The following is an 18,550-nucleotide window of genomic DNA, read 5'->3' on the forward strand; positions in this document are numbered from 1 at the left end:
CCTAAAACGATCCAGCAGTCCCTGTCAATGCTTTAATGCTGAAAACTTTGTTTACCTTTCTCTCAAAACATCAACCAAAATCTAGTATAAAGCCAGAGATGCCAAGATTGACAAATGAAAAAGATTAGTGTCTCCGAGTGCAACGAGGCTTCCTATTAGACCGGGGGACTAGGGGCTGCCAAGGCTCCCATAAACCGAATTTCAGAGAAGATCAGAGATGCAATCTAGACAATTTTGAGCTACTTTTTGAGGAAAATACAGTGGTGCTTGAAAGTTTGTGAACCCTTTAGAATTGTCTATATTTCTGCATAAATATGACCTAAAACATCATCAGGTTTTCACACACATCCTAAAAGTAGATAAAGAGAACCCAGGTAAACAAATGAGACAAAAATATTATACTTGGTCATTTATTCATTCAGGAAAATGATCCAATATTACATATCTGTGAGTGGCAAAAGTATGTGAATCTTTGCTTTCAGTACCTGGTGTGACCCCCTTGTGCAGCAATAACTGCAACTCAACATTTCCGGTAACTGTTGATCAGTCCTGCACACCGGCTTGGAGGAATTTTAGCCCATTCCTCCATACAGAACAGCTTCAACTCTGGGATGTTGGTGGGTTTCCTCACATGAACTGCTCGCTTCAGGTCCTTCCATAACATTTCGATTGGATTAAGGTCAGGACTTTGACTTGGCCATTCCAAAACATTCACTTTATTCTTCTTTAACCATTCATTGGTAGAACGACTTGTGTGCTTAGGGTCGTTGTCTTGCTGCATGACCCACCTTCTCTTGAGATTCAGTTCATGGACAGATGTCCTGACATTTTGCTTTAGAATTCGCTGGTATAATTCAGAATTCATTGTTCCATCAATGATGGCAAGCTGTCCTGGCCCAGATGCAGCAAAACAGGCCCAAACCATGATACTACCACCATCATGCTTCACAGATGGGATAAGGTTCTTATGCTGGAATGCAGTGTTTTCCTTTCACCAAACATAACCCTTCTTATTTAAACCAAAAAGTTCTATTTTGGTCTCATCTGTCCACAAAACATTTTTCCAATAGCCTTCTGGCTTGTCCACGTGATCTTTAAGCAAACTGCAGACGTGCAGCAATGTTCTTTTTGGAGAGCAGTGGCTTTCTCCTTGCAACCCTGCCATGCACACCATTGTTGTTCAGTGTTCTCCTGATGGTGGACTCATGAACATTAACATTAGCCAATGTGAGAGAGGCCTTCAGTTGCTTAGAAGTTACCCTGGGGTCCTTTGTGACCTCACCGACTATTACACACCTTGCTCTTGGAGTGATCTTTGTTGGTCGACCACTCCTGGGGAGGGTAACAATGGTCTTGAATTTCCTCCATTTGTACACAATCTGTCTGACTGTGGATTGGTGGAGTCCAAACTCTTTAGAGATGGTTTTGTAACCTTTTCCAGCCTGATGAGCATCAACAACGCTTTTTCTGAGGTCCTCAGAAATCTCCTTTGTTCGTGCCATGATACACTTCCACAAACATGTGTTGTGAAGATCAGACTTTGATAGATCCCTGTTCTTTAAATAAAACAGGGTGCCCATTCATACCTGATTGTCATCCCATTGACTGATTGAAAACACCTGACTCTAATTTCACCTTCAAATTAACTGCTAATCCTAGAGGTTCACATACTTTTGCCACTCACAGATATGTAATATAAATGACCAAGTATAATATTTTTGTCTCATTTGTTTAACTGGGTTCTCTTTATCTACTTTTAGGACTTGTGTGAAAACCTGATGATGTTTTAGGTCATATTTAGGCAGAAATATAGAAAATTCTAAAGGGTTCACAAACTTTCAAGCACCACTGTAAATGCAGGGTTTACTGTACAGTATAAGCTTAATTATCCAAACTCTCTGGGGGAAAAAGTCTGGCTAACTAAGAGGATGTTCAGATAAAAGGGGTTCAGATAACCGAGTTTGTCCTGTAATACAGTGAGTGCGTTTACATGCACATAGAGAAAATCGAATTTCTGCCGTAGCTCGACTGAAATCGAAGTTCTAAATGCCATGGATACACCTTAGCTCGGCTGAAATTGAACCGAACTGGATTTCTCGTAATCGAGCTACACGACCTAGATTATGCGATTTTTGCCGAGTTACTTAGTGCATGTAAACCCTATCGAGCTACGTAGTCGAGCTACTTACTTCAGCACTGACCCTTCCGGAAGTGACGAGACCACAAGCGGGAAACACATCAGCCTCGGTCGAAAAAAAAAAAAAAAAACAGCCTCGGTCGGCATGCTTATACAGACTTCTCGTGCAGTGGGGGGTAAAAAATGCACTGCTATGTGTTCCATATGTAGAAGAACTATCAAGGAGACGACCTCGAACTTCAATCGTCATTTGGCAAGGCTGCACTAAAATGATTTGCTTCTCTATACTTTTACATTGTTCAATACTCTAATACAGAACACGTTTTACAGAATTCAAACAAACGTGGTTTTGTATCTAGTTGCATAGGAAAACAAAACGCTTTACGTGACATTTAAACCACAGGTCGGAAAATTGGATATTCACTTCAAAGCAGGTGACTAGTGCAGTGTCTGAAATCACTCACTACTCACTGCATCGTGGACTGTATAGCGAGTTCGCCATTTTGTCGTGCTCTCCGAATGTATAGACCCTTTTCAGTCACGTGACCTTCGTAAACGCGACCGCCATTTTGGACATGTAGTGGACTTCGGCTCTAATCAGTTTGAATGCGAGGAAGGCTACAAACGAAAAACATAAAAGAAAAAAGGAGCGAGATGCAGAAAACACCTTCACTATCCAGCGACGTAGGGCATTTACAGGGCGAGCAGAGGGAGAGGTATTTGCAAAAATTGAGGTTAGCAGGCTTAGAGAACGACGTTTACCTGCTTCCACCAGGATTGTTCACTGACGTACGGAAGTACACGAAGCCCTCGTCTTTACCTGACTTCGACCCACATGATCTGTATACCTATGTCGTTAAAAACCTATCGCCATACACATACACACCAACGTCCGAGGTTCCGGAGCGCGCTCCGGCTTGCTCCCGGAGTGCTCCGGCCGAGGTTACGGAGCGCACTCCGGCTTGCTCCAGCCGAGGTTACGGAGCACGCTCCGACTTGCTCCAGGAGTGCTCCAGCCGAGGTTACGGAGCGCGCTCCGGCTTGCTCCAGGAGTGCTCCGGCCGAGGTTACGGAGCGTGCTGCTTAATTTGAGGGGAACCTCGGCCAGAGTGTGCTCCGGAACCTCGGCTGGAGCACTCCGGGAGCAAGCCGGTGCGCGCTGCTTTATTTGAGGGGAACCTCGGCCGGAGCACTCCGGGAGCAAGCCGGCGCGCGCTGCTTTATTTGAGGGGAACCTCGGCCGGAGCACTCCGGGAGCAAGCCGGCGCGCGCTGCTTTATTTGAGGGGAACCTCGGCCGGAGCACTCCGGGAGCAAGCCGGCGCGCGCTGCTTAATTTGAGGGGAACCTCGGCCGGATCATAATTACAGTAAACTAGTAAATACAGTAAAGGAAAAACTTGAGACTGAAAGGTTTGAACAGTCATCCAAATGACTGAACGTAAACATTGCTACAGTAACATACCAGCTACTTGTTGACATTAGCTAGTCAACAATAGCTACTACAGAAGAACAAAGAGGTTACAATGGGTTATTTTAACCTATTTGGTTACACACTCGCCGCCACAGAATGTTAACAGCAATGTAATGCCTTTTCTGGCTAATTTTATTCGTCTTACCTCCAACAAAGTGGTCACTACACAAGCGTTGGTATGCTGATGGCTGCCAATCTTTCCTGTTAATGGCCGCTATCCATCTTCTCCGTCGGGATCCGATAAAATGATAACCCTTGCCTTGTTTGTTGATGGTTACTACATCCAGGTGCACAACAATATAGTGGCATGATGGAAGTCTTGCTGAAAGTAAAAACTTTCTTTGCTGCCGTTCCTCAATGTTGGCTGTGGTAAACTACTGGTAGTACATGTCCAAAATGGCCGCCGCGTTTGTCGTGACGTCACGTGAAAAGGGTCCATAGTGAGAATTATTATTACACCCTATCTAGTGGACTCATGGTATCCCACCTTAGCCGCCACTTTATTAAGAACACTTCTGTTCGTACATACAAACACTCTTCTTGTGAACATGGAACTGATAACTTTGTTTACACTCTTGAATAGCTCTTCTTCATGACGACAACCGGAAGTGTACCAACACGATGGGGCGTGTAGCGCCACCTGTGGCTCGGGTGCACAATGTACCTCACACAATAGCTCGATTTCCTTGTGTGCATGTAGGATTGGATTTCTCTGGCACCCCTGCTGGGACCCTTAGCTCGATTACCGACAGCAGCTCGATTTGGATGTGCATGTAAACGTACTGACTGTTTCAGTAGTTTCATCCAGGCTTGTAGTACTCGAGTCTGACTCGTGCCCTAATTTTAAGGCCTCGTGACTTGACTTGAGCACTGATGACTTGGACGTGGACTCAGACTCGTGCATTAACTGCATTCGGACTCGTAAACTGGAGACGAGGATGCACATTCACAAGAGAATGCACGTTCACCTGTTCATACGTCATGTTCAGGAACAAGCTAACGTTAACGGCGCTAAAATGCCTGGAGAGAACGTCCCTAAGATTGGCCGCTTTGCTTATACAGACTTCTCGTGCAGTGGGGGAAAAAAAAAAATGCACTGCTATGTGTTCCATATGTAGAAGAACTATCGAGGAGACGACCTCAAACTTCAATCGTCATTTGGCAAGACTGCACTAAAACGATTTGCTTCTCTATACTTTTACATCGTTCAATACTCTTTAATACAGAACACGTTTTACAGAATTCAAACAAACGTGGTTTTGTATCTAGTTGCGTAGGAAAACAAAACGCTTTACGTGACATTTAAACCACAGGTCGGAAAATTGGATATTCGCATCAAAGCAGGTGACTAGTGCAGTGTCTGAAATCACTCACTACTCACTGCATCGTGGATTGTATAGCGAGTTCGCCATTTTGTCGTGCTCTCCGAATGTATAGTGAGAATTATTATTACACCCTATCTAGTGGACTCATAGTATCCCACAATGCATTGTGAAAAGTAGTGTACAACCGATGCTCACTAACGAAGCAATATATCCCATCATGCACTGCAGTCGCAAATGGCACCAATATTGTAGTATGTTGGGGGTGAATGGACGGAGGAAGGAACACATTATAAACGGACATTCGAGTGCAATTAAAAATAGTAAGAGAACAGAAAATAAGCTAAAATAAAACAAAGACATAAAACACAAGAATAAAAGTTACAGTGCAGAGCGAGGAATTAATCAAAAGCCTCAAATTTGATTGAATAAAACGCAGCGGCAAAGAAGAAAGAAAGTATTCAGCCCTGATTTAAAAGAACTGAAAGATGCAGCAGACACAAAGTATGTTGTCTTTATTAATATAGGAAATACGCTCAGTATAACATGGATTTATTATTTTGAAAACCCACCAGCCGACTGATCTGGCATGTTTTAATCGTGCCACAGTAATGACGTAAATAACGGCGCGGCGAAGTAGTGTCCAAAAGCATTGTCAGGTTAGTTTTTGTAAAACCAGAAAGTGACTTTCAAGTGGCGGAAAACGTCCCAACTCTTCCAAAGCTCTGACGCTCCTTCCGAAAACGTGCACAAATGTTTTGCTCCATATTAATAAGTATGCTTTTCTGTTTAAAAATAAACATGACATTTAATGTTGAGATTATATCCAGTGTTCATGATACAAACCCCTGTGAATGAGCTGTACAGAAACGGTAACATAAAGCGATACAGTATTTATTTAAAAAATCACTTTCTGGTTAGGCGGCACGGTGGTGTAGTGGTTAGCGCTGTCGCCTCACAGCAAGAAGGTCCGGGTTCGAGCCCCGTGGCCGGCGAGGGCCTTTCTGTGCGGAGTTTGCATGTTCTTCCCGTGTCCGCGTGGGCTTCCTCCACAGTCCAAAGACATGCAGGTTAGGTTAACTGGTGACTCTAAGGCTACGTTTACATTACGTCGAATCAGCGGATCATCAGATTAACGTTCTTAAAATGATTCGCGTTTACACTAAAACCGTTAGCCGTGCACACAGCAACACCAATACGCGGATACGCTCGGCTCCGCAGGCATCCTGCGCTCCAAATCACTCCACCCTGAACAGCGAGTGCCCTCTGGAGGGTGCGCACTCCGGCCCTGCGCAGCTCACAGAGTGCGCGAGTGAAGTGAACAAGCCACGATTCGGGACTGAGCCGCTGTGTGTGTGATCCCAGCGCATATCACTTATTACTTGCAAGTGGAAGGATGGCAAGCCTAAAGACAATCATAACTACACAATGGGCAGTATTTGCATCAGTATTTGCAGTATTTTCATACTTTTATACTCTTTAATGAAAGGTGATACAAGGCGGAAGTCCGCGCCGTTTTTCAGCAGTCGCGTCACATGACCAACGCCAGCGAATCAGGAAGGTGGATGTCACAGTGACGTTGTCCAATGAGACGCCAGCTAGAGCTCAGCACAGCGTATTCGCGTATTCTGAATGTTTACACAGCACCGGAGCTGATACGATCTAGATTGAATACGTGGACGCTGGCGGATTCCCGTTTCCCCGCTTTTCCAGGGGGGTTAATGTAAACGGACAGTGCATCCGCGAAGAAAACGAGACAGATACGGTCTAGTGTAAACGTAGCCTAAATTGACCGTAGGTGTGAATGTGAGTGTGAATGGTTGTCTGTGTCTATGTGTCAGCCCTGTGATGACCTGGCGACTTGTCCAGGGTGTACCCTGCCTTTCGCCTGTAGTCAGCTGGGATAGGCTCCAGCTTGCCTGCGACCCTGTAGAACAGGATAAAGCGGCTAGAGATAATGAGATGAGACTTTCTGGTTAATTAGATTTGAGAATTTAACAGTGGTTTATATATAAAAAATGCATGCAACTTAGGAATAGTCATGGAAGGTTCTCCCCCCCAAGTAGCAGCACATTACTCCGGGTCGTACTGTACAGCTTGGACTTCAAAACAACCCATGTACACACTCCGGCGGTTGAGATACACTACCGTTCAAAAGTTTGGGGTCACTTTGAAATGTCCTTATTTTTGAAAGAAAAGCACTGTTCTTTTCAATGAAGATCACTTTAAACTAATCAGAAATCCACTCTATACATTGCTAATGTGGTAAATGACTATTCTAGCTGCAAATGTCTGGTTTTTGGTGCAATATCTCCATAGGTGTATAGAGGCCCATTTCCAGCAACTCTCACTCCAGTGTTCTAATGGTACAATGTGTTTGCTCATTGCCTCAGAAGGCTAATGGATGATTAGAAAACCCTTGTACAATCATGTTAGCACAGCTGAAAACAGTTGAGCTCTTTAGAGAAGCTATAAAACTGACCTTCCTTTGAGCAGATTGAGTTTCTGGAGCATCACATTTGTGGGGTCGATTAAATGCTCAAAATGGCCAGAAAAATGTCTTGACTATATTTTCTATTCATTTTACAACTTATGGTGGGAAATAAAAGTGTGACTTTTCATGGAAAACACAAAATTGTCTGGGTGACCCCAAACTTTTGAACGGTAGTGTAATACGGATAGGTTACGGGCTGCCCTGTGATGACCTGGCGACTTGTCCAGGGTGTACCCCGCCTTTCGCCCGTAGTCAGATGGGATAGGCTCCAGCTTGCCTGCGACCCTGTAGAACAGGATAAAGCGGCTAGAGATAATGAGATGAGATGAGATGAGGTCACGGACTACGGATCACGAAAATATAATAAAAAAGGATCATGGACGCTAATGATTTACGGATTGTTCACGGACGTTTACAGATTGGTTACTGATTACAGATTGGTTACCGATTTCATCTGGAAGTTTCATTAAGAAGTCTAAAACAATGAAATGTTTGGACTGCCGAAGTTCATAATTAAAATCTCTTGCCTGCATTTATATGTTTACTTTATTAATTTACTATTGATTTTTTTTTTCATTTTACCACTATATAGTTCTCTATATAGAATTCCCTAGATAGTGAGTAGGGAATGAGTGAGTGATTTCGGACACAGCATAAGAAATGTCACATGTATCGACATCAGGGTGCATCAGTTGCCCCCTAAAAATGAAAAGCTCCTCCGATCATGATGCGTTTTTGTTTTTCTGTTCCTTTTGGTAAGAAAACACACTGGGTGAAATATTTTGACAAAATTCAAAAGTTTAATGGTGGCACCAGGAGCTCAAAGTTATGGAAAAAGCTGCTATTTTATGACTTTTATGACAAAATTTCGATCACTTTTCATGAAACATTATGGCACCTTATAGAGTATACCAAATATCTTAGATACACATTTTTAGTCCATATTCTAAATATATTATCAAGCACAGTTTGAGTTTTAGCTGTTCATTGAATCATTGTTCAACTACTTTTAAACAATACAAATGTATTATGAATCACATTAATGCTTCTCAATCCCTTGCAAAGGTTCTTAACATGATCTCTGGGTCACAAGAAATCAATAAATGGAGTCCAACATTGTGATTCAAACCTTACACGAAAACATAAGCGTTTTTGGCAAAAAATGAACCTCATGGTGCCACCATTAGACTTTTGAATATGGTCAAAAAATTTTACAGGATGTCTTTATTGGTGAAAAGGAACACCCAAACAAAAACGCATCAGATTTTATGAAAGTGAGGGCAACTGATGCAGCCTGATCGACATTTATGAATTCGGAGGAAGCTCGGACATGAGAAGGAATCCGATCCATAGCTGGCAGCTGTAGGATTTGAACTCGCAACCTTTAATCGTTAGTACGGACAAGAGAGAGAGAGAGAGAGAGAGAGAGAAAGAAAGAAAGAAAGAAAGAAAGAAAGAAAGAAAGAAAGAAAGAAAGAAAGAAAGAAAGAAAGAAAGAAAGAAAGAAAGAAAGAAAGAAAGAAAGAAAGAAAGAAAGAAAGAAAGAAAGAGCCCACTATGTGTGCATTCTGTCAATCACACACTGTAGGGTCAGTCACTGAAAGGCATACGGACCTTTCAGCTTTACATACGTGTGTGTGTGTGTGGCTGAAATCCTCAGATTCTGCAGCCGGGTATGAGAGAGTATGAGAGAATGCAGACCCTCTGGAAATGTTTAACCTGTCAAAACGGGACTTATCCATTACACCTCTGTGTCTAAATCAATCACTCCGTCAGCTAGGTTTTCCAGAACGGTTAATAAATAAACACCTCCAGCTCATCTGATTAGGAAACCTGGCGTTCAAACAGATTAAAACGGGACATAGATGTATGCATGTCAATTTTCTTTTTCTTTAATTCTTTTCTAAGGAAAACAGTGAAACTTACCCCTATGTTCTAATTGTTTTTATTGTATATAAAAATGTTCAAAAAATGGCCCAGGCACACAATGTTATGATTATGGATGGATATTTTGGGGGTTTTCTCTGCTAGAAATGCCTTTATTTGGGTTTGAATTGTTTACCTATTTTAGTTTTTGCAAAGGAAACTACTGTGTAAAGAAAAAAAGAAATGAGAAATGGAAGGATAATATCCTGTATTGTATGTGACCTGATGGCTAAATAAAGAGAAAATTACAAAAAAAAAAAAAAAAACAGGACATAGAGATAACAGATACACACAGTATTATTATTATTAATATTATTATACAATACAGGTGTGCTGTTATTATTATTATAATATCATCACACGTATTTCAAAGCCTGATTGTAGATAAATAAACAAAGCAAGAACAGGCAACGTACATTATTTCTCACCACTACACTTTTCTATTTCTAACCCTGGACTGTTGGAGCAGTGCGCCACCTAGTGGTCTTAAGCCTAAGGGCCCGGTCCCACAACACTGAGAACTATATCTATAACTTGTACATCTCTGACTATCCCTCTGCCGGAATTTAGTTCCAGTCTGGAGCAGAAACACCATAACTATAACCCCGACTATAATATCGCTTGGTCCTGACACTCAGCTAAATAAGCGCATGCAACTTCGGAATAGTCATGGAAGTTTTTCCCAAGTAGCAGCACATTATTCCAGGTCATACTGTACAGCTCGGACTCCAAAACGACCCATGTACACGCTCCGGCGGTTGATATAATATGGATAGGTCACAGATTACGGATCACGGAAATATCATAAAAAAGGATACAAAATACAGAGCGGTTACGGATTTTAATATGGATGCTAATAATTTACGGATTGTTCACGGACGTTTCAGTATATTACAGGTTGGTTACCGATTTCATCAGGAAGTTTCATTAAGAAGTCTAAAACAATGAAATGTTTGGACTGCCGAAGTTCGTAATTAAAATCTCTTACCTGCATTTTTATGTTTACTTTATTCATTTCTGATTGAGATGTCATTGAAAATAATCACATATTTATCACATGAATAAAAGATCCCTGATTTGTATTATTTTTTTTATTTTCCGTGAATCCATATTCCGTGACTTCATGATGCAACAAGGATGTACAAAGATACCTGGGGAAAAACAGCATGTGCTCAGCAACGTCACATGTAAACAATTACCTGATTGGTCAGATCAGATGTTTTATCGGATCAGGTCCAGGCCTGGAAAAATGGCTCCAGAAGCAAATCTCACCGATACGGATAAACCCAGGCCTGGGCTCTCTGTATTGTTATTGGTCTGGTGGGAGCACCAACCACATAAACTGCAGGGAATCGATTTATTTATAGCTATTGTGATTGTTATAGTTATCGGTATTGTGGAACCGGGCTTTAACAGAACAGGTATTGCAACCAAATCTGCATCCAAACAGTGCTCACCGTGAAGTTATCTTCGGTCTTGAAGTCGCTGTCTACGTAGACGCACACTCGGTCGAAGTCGGCCATCTCCGAGCTGGACTCGATAGTCCTGGAATAGAAGGGGGGAAAAAAAATAATAAAACAGAGTGGAAATAAACATCATTTAACAGCCTATAAATAAATAAAGACCAAGCAAACAAGCAAGACCAAGCACAAAAAGAAAGACCAAGCAAACAAGCAAGACAAAGAAAGAAAGAAAGAAAGAAAGAAAGAAAGAAAGAAAGAAAGAAAGAAAGAAAGAAAGTCCAAGAAAGAAAGAAAAAAGAAAGTCCAAGAAAGAAAGAAAGTCCAAGCAAACAAGCAAGACCAAGAAAGAAAGAAAGTCCAAGAAAGAAAGAAAGACCAAGAAAGAAAAAAAGAGAAAGACCAAGAAAGAAAGACCAAGCAAACAAGCAAGACCAAGAAAGAAAGAAAGAAGGAAAAAGAAAGTCCAAGAAAGAAAGACCAAGAAAGAAAAAGAAAGAAAGACCAAGAAAGAAAGACCAAGCAAACAAGCAAGACCAAGCACAAAAAGAAAGACAAAGCAAGCAAGAAAGAACGACAAACTGTGAGAGCCACTATGAAATATTTCTGGTCGTGAGAACACCAAGAGTTCATGACTTTAAATGGAAACACGTCTGAACAACATCATTTATATTGTATTTATATCATAAATTGCAGGTCGTGGACAAGTTCACGTGTCTTGGAAGTGCTATCAACATACATTGCTCATGAAATACATGAAAACTCTAGCCGTGCGAAGAAAGCAACAGATGCATTGCTGCTTTGAGGGACTGAGTGTGGTCCCAGCGCAGGTTCAGAAAGAGCACAAAGATCTCTGTTTATAACGCATGTGTTCTAACTTGTCTGCTCTATTCTTGTGAAACGTGGATGACATACCGAAGACATCTAGATGTTCTTGAAAAATTCCATCAGCGTTGCTTAAGGTCGATTCTCAGAATTCACTGGACATCATACACGCCTGACACAGCCGTGCTTGAAAAGGCTAATTCATTTAGCATAGAAGCACATATTCATCGTCACAGGCTTCGTTCATGCCTAGTAGCAAGCAAAATTGATGACAATGAGTGGGAAGCAATCGCTTGTGGCCGTGGAAAATGGAGCCAAACAATCAGCAACGGTTGCAAGCCTTTCCATGAGAATTCAGTGAGGTGGGCACAAGTCAAACGAGCCGCAAGAAAAGGAGAATTCGTCGATCCGTCAGTCAACCAATTCATATGTGACCAGTGTGGCAGAATCTGCCTCTCTACACCTGGCCTCCTTAGCCGCATCGGTAGAGCAGTGCCAAATTACGATCAATACATGCTGCAGGTTGATCTGACTTGTCACGTTTGCCAGAAGGTCTGTAAAAACCATTCCGGACTAACACGCCATATGAAAACGCACGTGCAACCGCAACAAAAGGCTACAGTTAATTCGGGACCTGTGCACACCGATTACATTTGCTGACTTTGCAACAAGCTCTGTAAATCTCTGGCTGTCTTCCTATAACGATTAATTTTAGAATGATTCGGTCAGCGATGGTCATACTCGTTTAACGAGTCGACAGCCATCATATATATAGATTTAGGCACTGCCTAAAAGCGGAGCTCCCATCTGTTTCTGGGTTGTAGAATTTTCTTATATCATAGCCAGTCTCTTTTGTTTTATTTCTTTACTGGCTAGCACTGGCCACTAGGTGGTGTTTATGAGTGGTAATTACTAACACTGGCCACTAGGCGGTGTGTATGACTGGTAATTACTAACACTGGCCACTAGGCGGCGTGTATGACTGGTAATTACTAACACTGGCCACTAGGCAGTGTGTATGACTGGTAATTACTAACACTGGCCACTAGGCAGTGTGTATGACTGGTAATTACTAACACTGGCCACTAGGCGGCGTGTATGACTGGTAATTACTAACACTTGCCACTAGGCGGCGTGTATGACTGGTAATTACTAACACTGGCCACGAAGCGGTGTGTATGACTGGTAATTACTAACACTGGCCATGAGGCGGTGTGTATGACTGGTAATTACTAACACTGGCCGCTAGGCGGTGTGTATGACTGGTAATTACTAACACTGGCCGCTAGGCGGTGTGTATGACTGGTAATTACTAACACTGGCCACTAGGCGGTGTGTATGACTGGTAATTACTAACACTGGCCACGAGGCGGTGTGTATGAGTGGTAATTACTAACACTGGCCGCTAGGCGGTGTGTATGACTGGTAATTACTAACACTGGCCACTAGGCGGTGTGTATGACTGGTAATTACTAACACTGGCCACGAGGCGGTGTGTATGAGTGGTAATTACTAACACTGGCCACTAGGCGGTGTGTATAATTGGTAATTACTAACACTGGCCACGAGGCGGTGTGTATGACTGGTAATTACTAACACTGGCCACGAGGCGGTGTGTATGACTGGTAATTACTAACACTGGCCACTAGGCGGTGTGTATGACTGGTAATTACTAACACGGGCCACTAGGCGGTGTGTATGACTGGTAATTACTAACACTGGCCTCTAGGCGGTGTGTATGACTGGTAATTACTAACACTGGCCACTAGGCGGTGTGTATGACTGGTAATTACTAACACTGGCCACTAGGCGGTGTGTATGACTGGTAATTACTAACACTGGCCACTAGGCGGTGTGTATGACTGGTAATTACTAACACTGGCCGCTAGGCGGTGTGTATGACTGGTAATTACTAACACTGGCCGCTAGGCGGTGTGTATGACTGGTAATTACTAACACTGGCCTCTAGGCGGTGTGTATGACTGGTAATTACTAACACTGGCCGCTAGGCGGTGTGTATGACTGGTAATTACTAACACTGGCCACTAGGCGGTGTGTATGACTGGTAATTACTAACACTGGCCACGAGGCGGTGTGTATGAGTGGTAATTACTAACACTGGCCACTAGGCGGTGTGTATAACTGGTAATTACTAACACCGGCCACTAGGCGGTGTGTATGACTGGTAATTACTAACACTGGCCACGAGGCGGTGTGTATGAGTGGTAATTACTAACACGGGCCACTAGGCGGTGTGTATGACTGGTAATTACTAACACTGGCCTCTAGGCAGTGTGTATGACTGGTAATTACTAACACTGGCCACGAGGCGGTGTGTATGAGTGGTAATTACTAACACGGGCCACTAGGCGGTGTGTATGACTGGTAATTACTAACACTGGCCACTAGGCGGTGTGTATGACTGGTAATTACTAACACTGGCCACTAGGCGGCGTGTATGACTGGTAATTACTAACACTGGCCACTAGGCGGTGTGTATGACTGGTAATTACTAACACTGGCCGCTAGGCGGTGTGTATGACTGGTAATTACTAACACTGGCCGCTAGGCGGTGTGTATGACTGGTAATTACTAACACTGGCCGCTAGGCGGTGTGTATGACTGGTAATTACTAACACTGGCCGCTAGGCGGTGTGTATGACTGGTAATTACTAACACTGGCCGCTAGGCGGTGTGTATGACTGGTAATTACTAACACTGGCCTCTAGGCGGTGTGTATGACTGGTAATTACTAACACTGGCCACTAGGCGGTGTGTATGACTGGTAATTACTAACACTGGCCACTAGGCGGTGTGTATGAGTGGTGGTACACGTACACAGACAAACCACAAAAAAAAATCGACTCGATGTGTTTAACGTTTTTTTCTTAGGTATGGTGCTCCGCTGGGAGCTCCGCTATAAACCGCTGTTAAATTCTCAAATCTAATTAACCAGAAAGTGATTTTTAAATAAATACTGTATCACTTTATGTTACTGTTTCTGTACAGCTCATTCACAGGGGTTTGTATCGTGAACGCTGGATATAATCTCAAGATTAAGGCCCACTTTACACGGGGACGGTATAAAACAAAAACGCAAAAGTCCGTTTTCGTTCTCACTTTTTTCCGCGTCTACACGACCGTTTTCAAGGAGGAAATCTGCGTCTATACGGTGACGCATAAATGTCTCCGCTATGTCTGCACGCATGCGCAACGTCTTCTGTCTTGTCTGATCTGCACATCTGCGCCGCTGTTCTGTCAAGTTATCCTACCAAGCCTACTACACAAGCACGAAATCCAGGAGGGTAGGAAAATTTAACAGTAGTTTTGTCCCACCGATCAGCTGGGCTGATAGAAAATCGGTGAGAATTTCACGCATTTGCCGATTTTTATGTTTTGTGCGTATTGGTCGAGTCTTTGGCCGAGTCAAATAATTTGTAATGACTTGTTTTGAATAATAAAACGGTCTGTATGCGAACTTGCTAGGATAACTTTACAGAACACCGGTCCGGCTGAGGTACTGTAGTGCTCGAGGGAGGAGCAGGAGCAAACCGAAACTCTTTTAATCTGCCTTTATTAAGTAACACTCACTCTTGTTTCGGTGAAGAAGAGAAAAGGCAGTGTCCATCTCAGCAAAATAAACCCGTTCGGCTGCTAGTTTTGTTTTCAGTCTCGGGTTTATGGTTTCACGAGCGGCTTGAATAGGCGGCGCGCGAAACTTGGCGACACCAAACTGAGGAGCTCCAGCTGGGCGGGTGAGCAGGAAAACACATCTACTGCATTAAAACACAGAGCAGCTTGAAGGTCCGTTGGATCGATGTAATCAGACATGCTCTTACTTTTTTACTTACTTTCTTACTTCCCGGGCTGGCATGTACAGTATATGACGTATGTATGACGTAAACGCGTACCCGACGTGAGCAGATCCGAGCAGAGTTTGGCGTATTGGGTAGTTTAGACGGATATGCAACGGGGGCTGTTTTTAACTTATCCACTCTGGAAGGCGTTTTCAATTTTTCCGTTTTTCAGCCTCGGAAACGCCGTCCTCGTGTAAACGAAAGGCACTTCTGATAAAATATTTAGTCGTTTTTACCCGACAGCGTCCTCGTGTAAACGGGCCCTAAATGTCGTGTTTATTTTTAAAAAGAAAAATATTAAATATGGACCAAAACACTTGTGTGCATTTTTGGAAGAAGTATCCGGAGTCAGAGCTTTGGAAGAGTCGGGAAGTTTCCCACCACTTGAAAAGTCACTTTCTGGTTTTACAATAAATAAGATGAAAAGCTGCAGGGTTTTTGGTTGGGTTTTGTGCTTGTTTTATTAGCGATGTTGTGCTCAAGCTAGGTCTCGGTCTTGTCATGGAATCGAACACATTTTTACTTGGTCTCAGGATTTTATGTCAACACCGGTCAAGACCACAACTGGAGGATTTCACTAGATTGCTTATGCGTTGTCTGATTTATTTGTTAACCTCGTTACCGTGATCGGATGTAAAATTTTCTGCTTCAAATGCGACCAATAACGTGACTCATTGCTAATTTGAAATTTTTCTTCCTGTTAACGGCCGTCGCCCCTCCCCCACCCCCTTCATACACCCACTGGTCTGGTCCTGGTCTTGACTCGGTCTCGCCCAGCCCTGGTCTCGGTCTTAACTCGATCTCAACCCTTCAAAGTCTTGGTCTTGTCATGACTTGGTCTCGGTTGAAGTGGGCTTGACTACAACACTGTCTTATTAACTTCAATAGAACGAAAATCAAGACTATGGTGACGGAATGACTGTTTATAGCTGAATAATGCAAGTCATTAAAGGAACTAATTTGTTTTAATGGGGCTCCACAAGATTAAAGGTAACTATAAAGGGTTCAAAAGTAGGACGATGCATTCATTAATGACTCATCTCATCTCATTATCTCTAGCCGCTTTATCCTGTTCTACAGGGTCGCAGGCAAGCTGGAGCCTAAAAAAAAATTGCACTCAATTGTTGGCGAATTGCTGTTGTGTATGAGGAATAAACCACTTCAGGACATGTTTTTATTTAACAATTATTTGCCGGAGATGAAGTGAATATCGGTGAATAATAACCGGGATGAAGTTGAGATTATTTAACAGTTATTCCACGAAATGGAGTCGTACATGAGCTGATAGCTGACGAGGCATGTAGCACCGAGTCGGCTATAAGCCATGTACGATGAGATTGAGTGGAATAACTGTTTTATTCTATCCACATTCACTGGATTTTAAGAAACAGAGCATTTTTATTTTTAGCAAATTCGATAAATAAAAATTTTATACAAAATAATTTCCGATTAGAACGTAAACAAACCGGCGAAATGACAGGAGCAATTTGTGAAAAATGCTATAATAATAATAATCCTTGAAAAATAAAAACCGATACGTTCTTACCATCAAATACTTTAATTCCATATTTTGTTGCTTTTTTGTATTTTTTGGGGTTTTGTTTTCGAGTAGAGTTTTCATTTCGTCCTTGGTTGGTTCAGCCATAGACATATAAACATAGACGCCGCCTTCTGTGTAGAATCATACGTCATCCTCGCCGCCATATTGGATGGGGCAAAGTGGAGATTCTTCAACCGTCTCTGGTATAGCGTCTAGACAGTAGCCGAGAATAAAGATGCCTCATTCATGTGCTGCGTTTAACTGTACCAACAGGTTTACCGTCCAAACGAGATCACATGGGATTACCTTTCACAGGTGAGACTGGAAAAATACTTTTCATTGTAATTGGTCATTATAACGTAATTTTACGAACAGATTTTTCTGACTTTGTGGCTAATATGAAGGATTTTGACAGAACAGGTCAGACAGTCAGGATCAGAGAGGGAGCTGTTCCTTCAGTCTTCAGTTTCCCAGCTCGTCTCCACCGGGTAGGCGTATAGTTATAAGCAGTGAGAATTAGATAATACAGTGCCACACTATGATGAACGTTTTTGAGCGTATGATGAATGTTTTTAACCTTTCTGAATGTGAAGGAATCAGTGATGTATTTTGTTTTGGTATGACGTTAGAACCTGGCCGAACTCAGTTTGGCGGTCATTCAGCTCACTTTATTCAACGAGAGTAGGTCTGTGTGGTGACTCAATAAATAAAACAGTAAATTTTTATTTTCATTCACTAGTTCCAGTTTTTCCACTATTTCCATCATTTATCATATTCAGTCTTGTAGGTTGGTTACTGTGGCCTCAGGTTTTGGTAGCTTGCTACGGTATGCTGACTGATTAGCTTACCTGAGCTATCTATCTCGTATCTGTCGCTAGTTTGCAGTGTACAGGGTATTTCGCACACTATTTATAACCATCGCATTAAAAGTTATACGTGTTTGTTTTGATGCCTGTTTGTTTCCCAAATATATACGTGTGTGCCTTAAAGGAACAGTCCACCGTACTTCCATAATGAAATATGCTCTTATCTGAATTGAGACGAGCTGCTCCGTACCTCTCCGAGCTTTGCGCGACCTCCCAGTCAGTCAGACGCAGTCAGACGCGCTGTCACTCCTGTTAGCAATGTAGCTAGGCTCAGCATGGCCAATGGTATTTTTTGGGGCTGTAGTTAGATGTGACCAAACTCTTCCGCGTTTTTCCTGTTTACATAGGTTTATATGACCAGTGATATGAAACAAGTTCAGTTACACAAATTGAAACGTGGCAATTTTCTATGCTATGGAAAGTCCGCACTATAATGACAGGCGTACTAACACCTTCTGCGCGCTTCGGCAGCGCATTGATATCTGAGCTCCGTATCAATGCGCTGCCGAAGCGCACAGAAGGTGTTAGTACGCCTGTCATTATAGTGCGGACTTTCCATAGCATAGAAAATCGCTACGTTTCAATTTGTGTAACTGAACTTGTTTCATATCACTGGTCATATAAACCTATGTAAACAGGAAAAACGCGGAA

At 42.6% G+C, this 18,550-nt stretch overlaps 1 protein-coding gene across 2 annotated transcripts in view; it reads right to left on the bottom strand.

Annotated features, from left to right (window-relative positions):
* The window catches only part of inpp5l (inositol polyphosphate-5-phosphatase L), an 84,223-nt gene that overhangs the window by 41,264 nt on the left and 24,409 nt on the right, over window positions 1-18,550 (bottom strand). For both annotated transcript variants that reach the window (XM_060931373.1, XM_060931372.1), the window contains exon 4: window positions 10,809-10,896. In XM_060931373.1, the coding sequence (XP_060787356.1) occupies window positions 10,809-10,896 (88 nt within the window). The remainder of the gene's footprint in view (window positions 1-10,808; window positions 10,897-18,550) is intronic.

This window comes from Neoarius graeffei, chromosome 10 (genome assembly GCF_027579695.1).
Source record: "Neoarius graeffei isolate fNeoGra1 chromosome 10, fNeoGra1.pri, whole genome shotgun sequence".
Taxonomy (NCBI): Eukaryota; Metazoa; Chordata; class Actinopteri; order Siluriformes; family Ariidae; genus Neoarius; species Neoarius graeffei.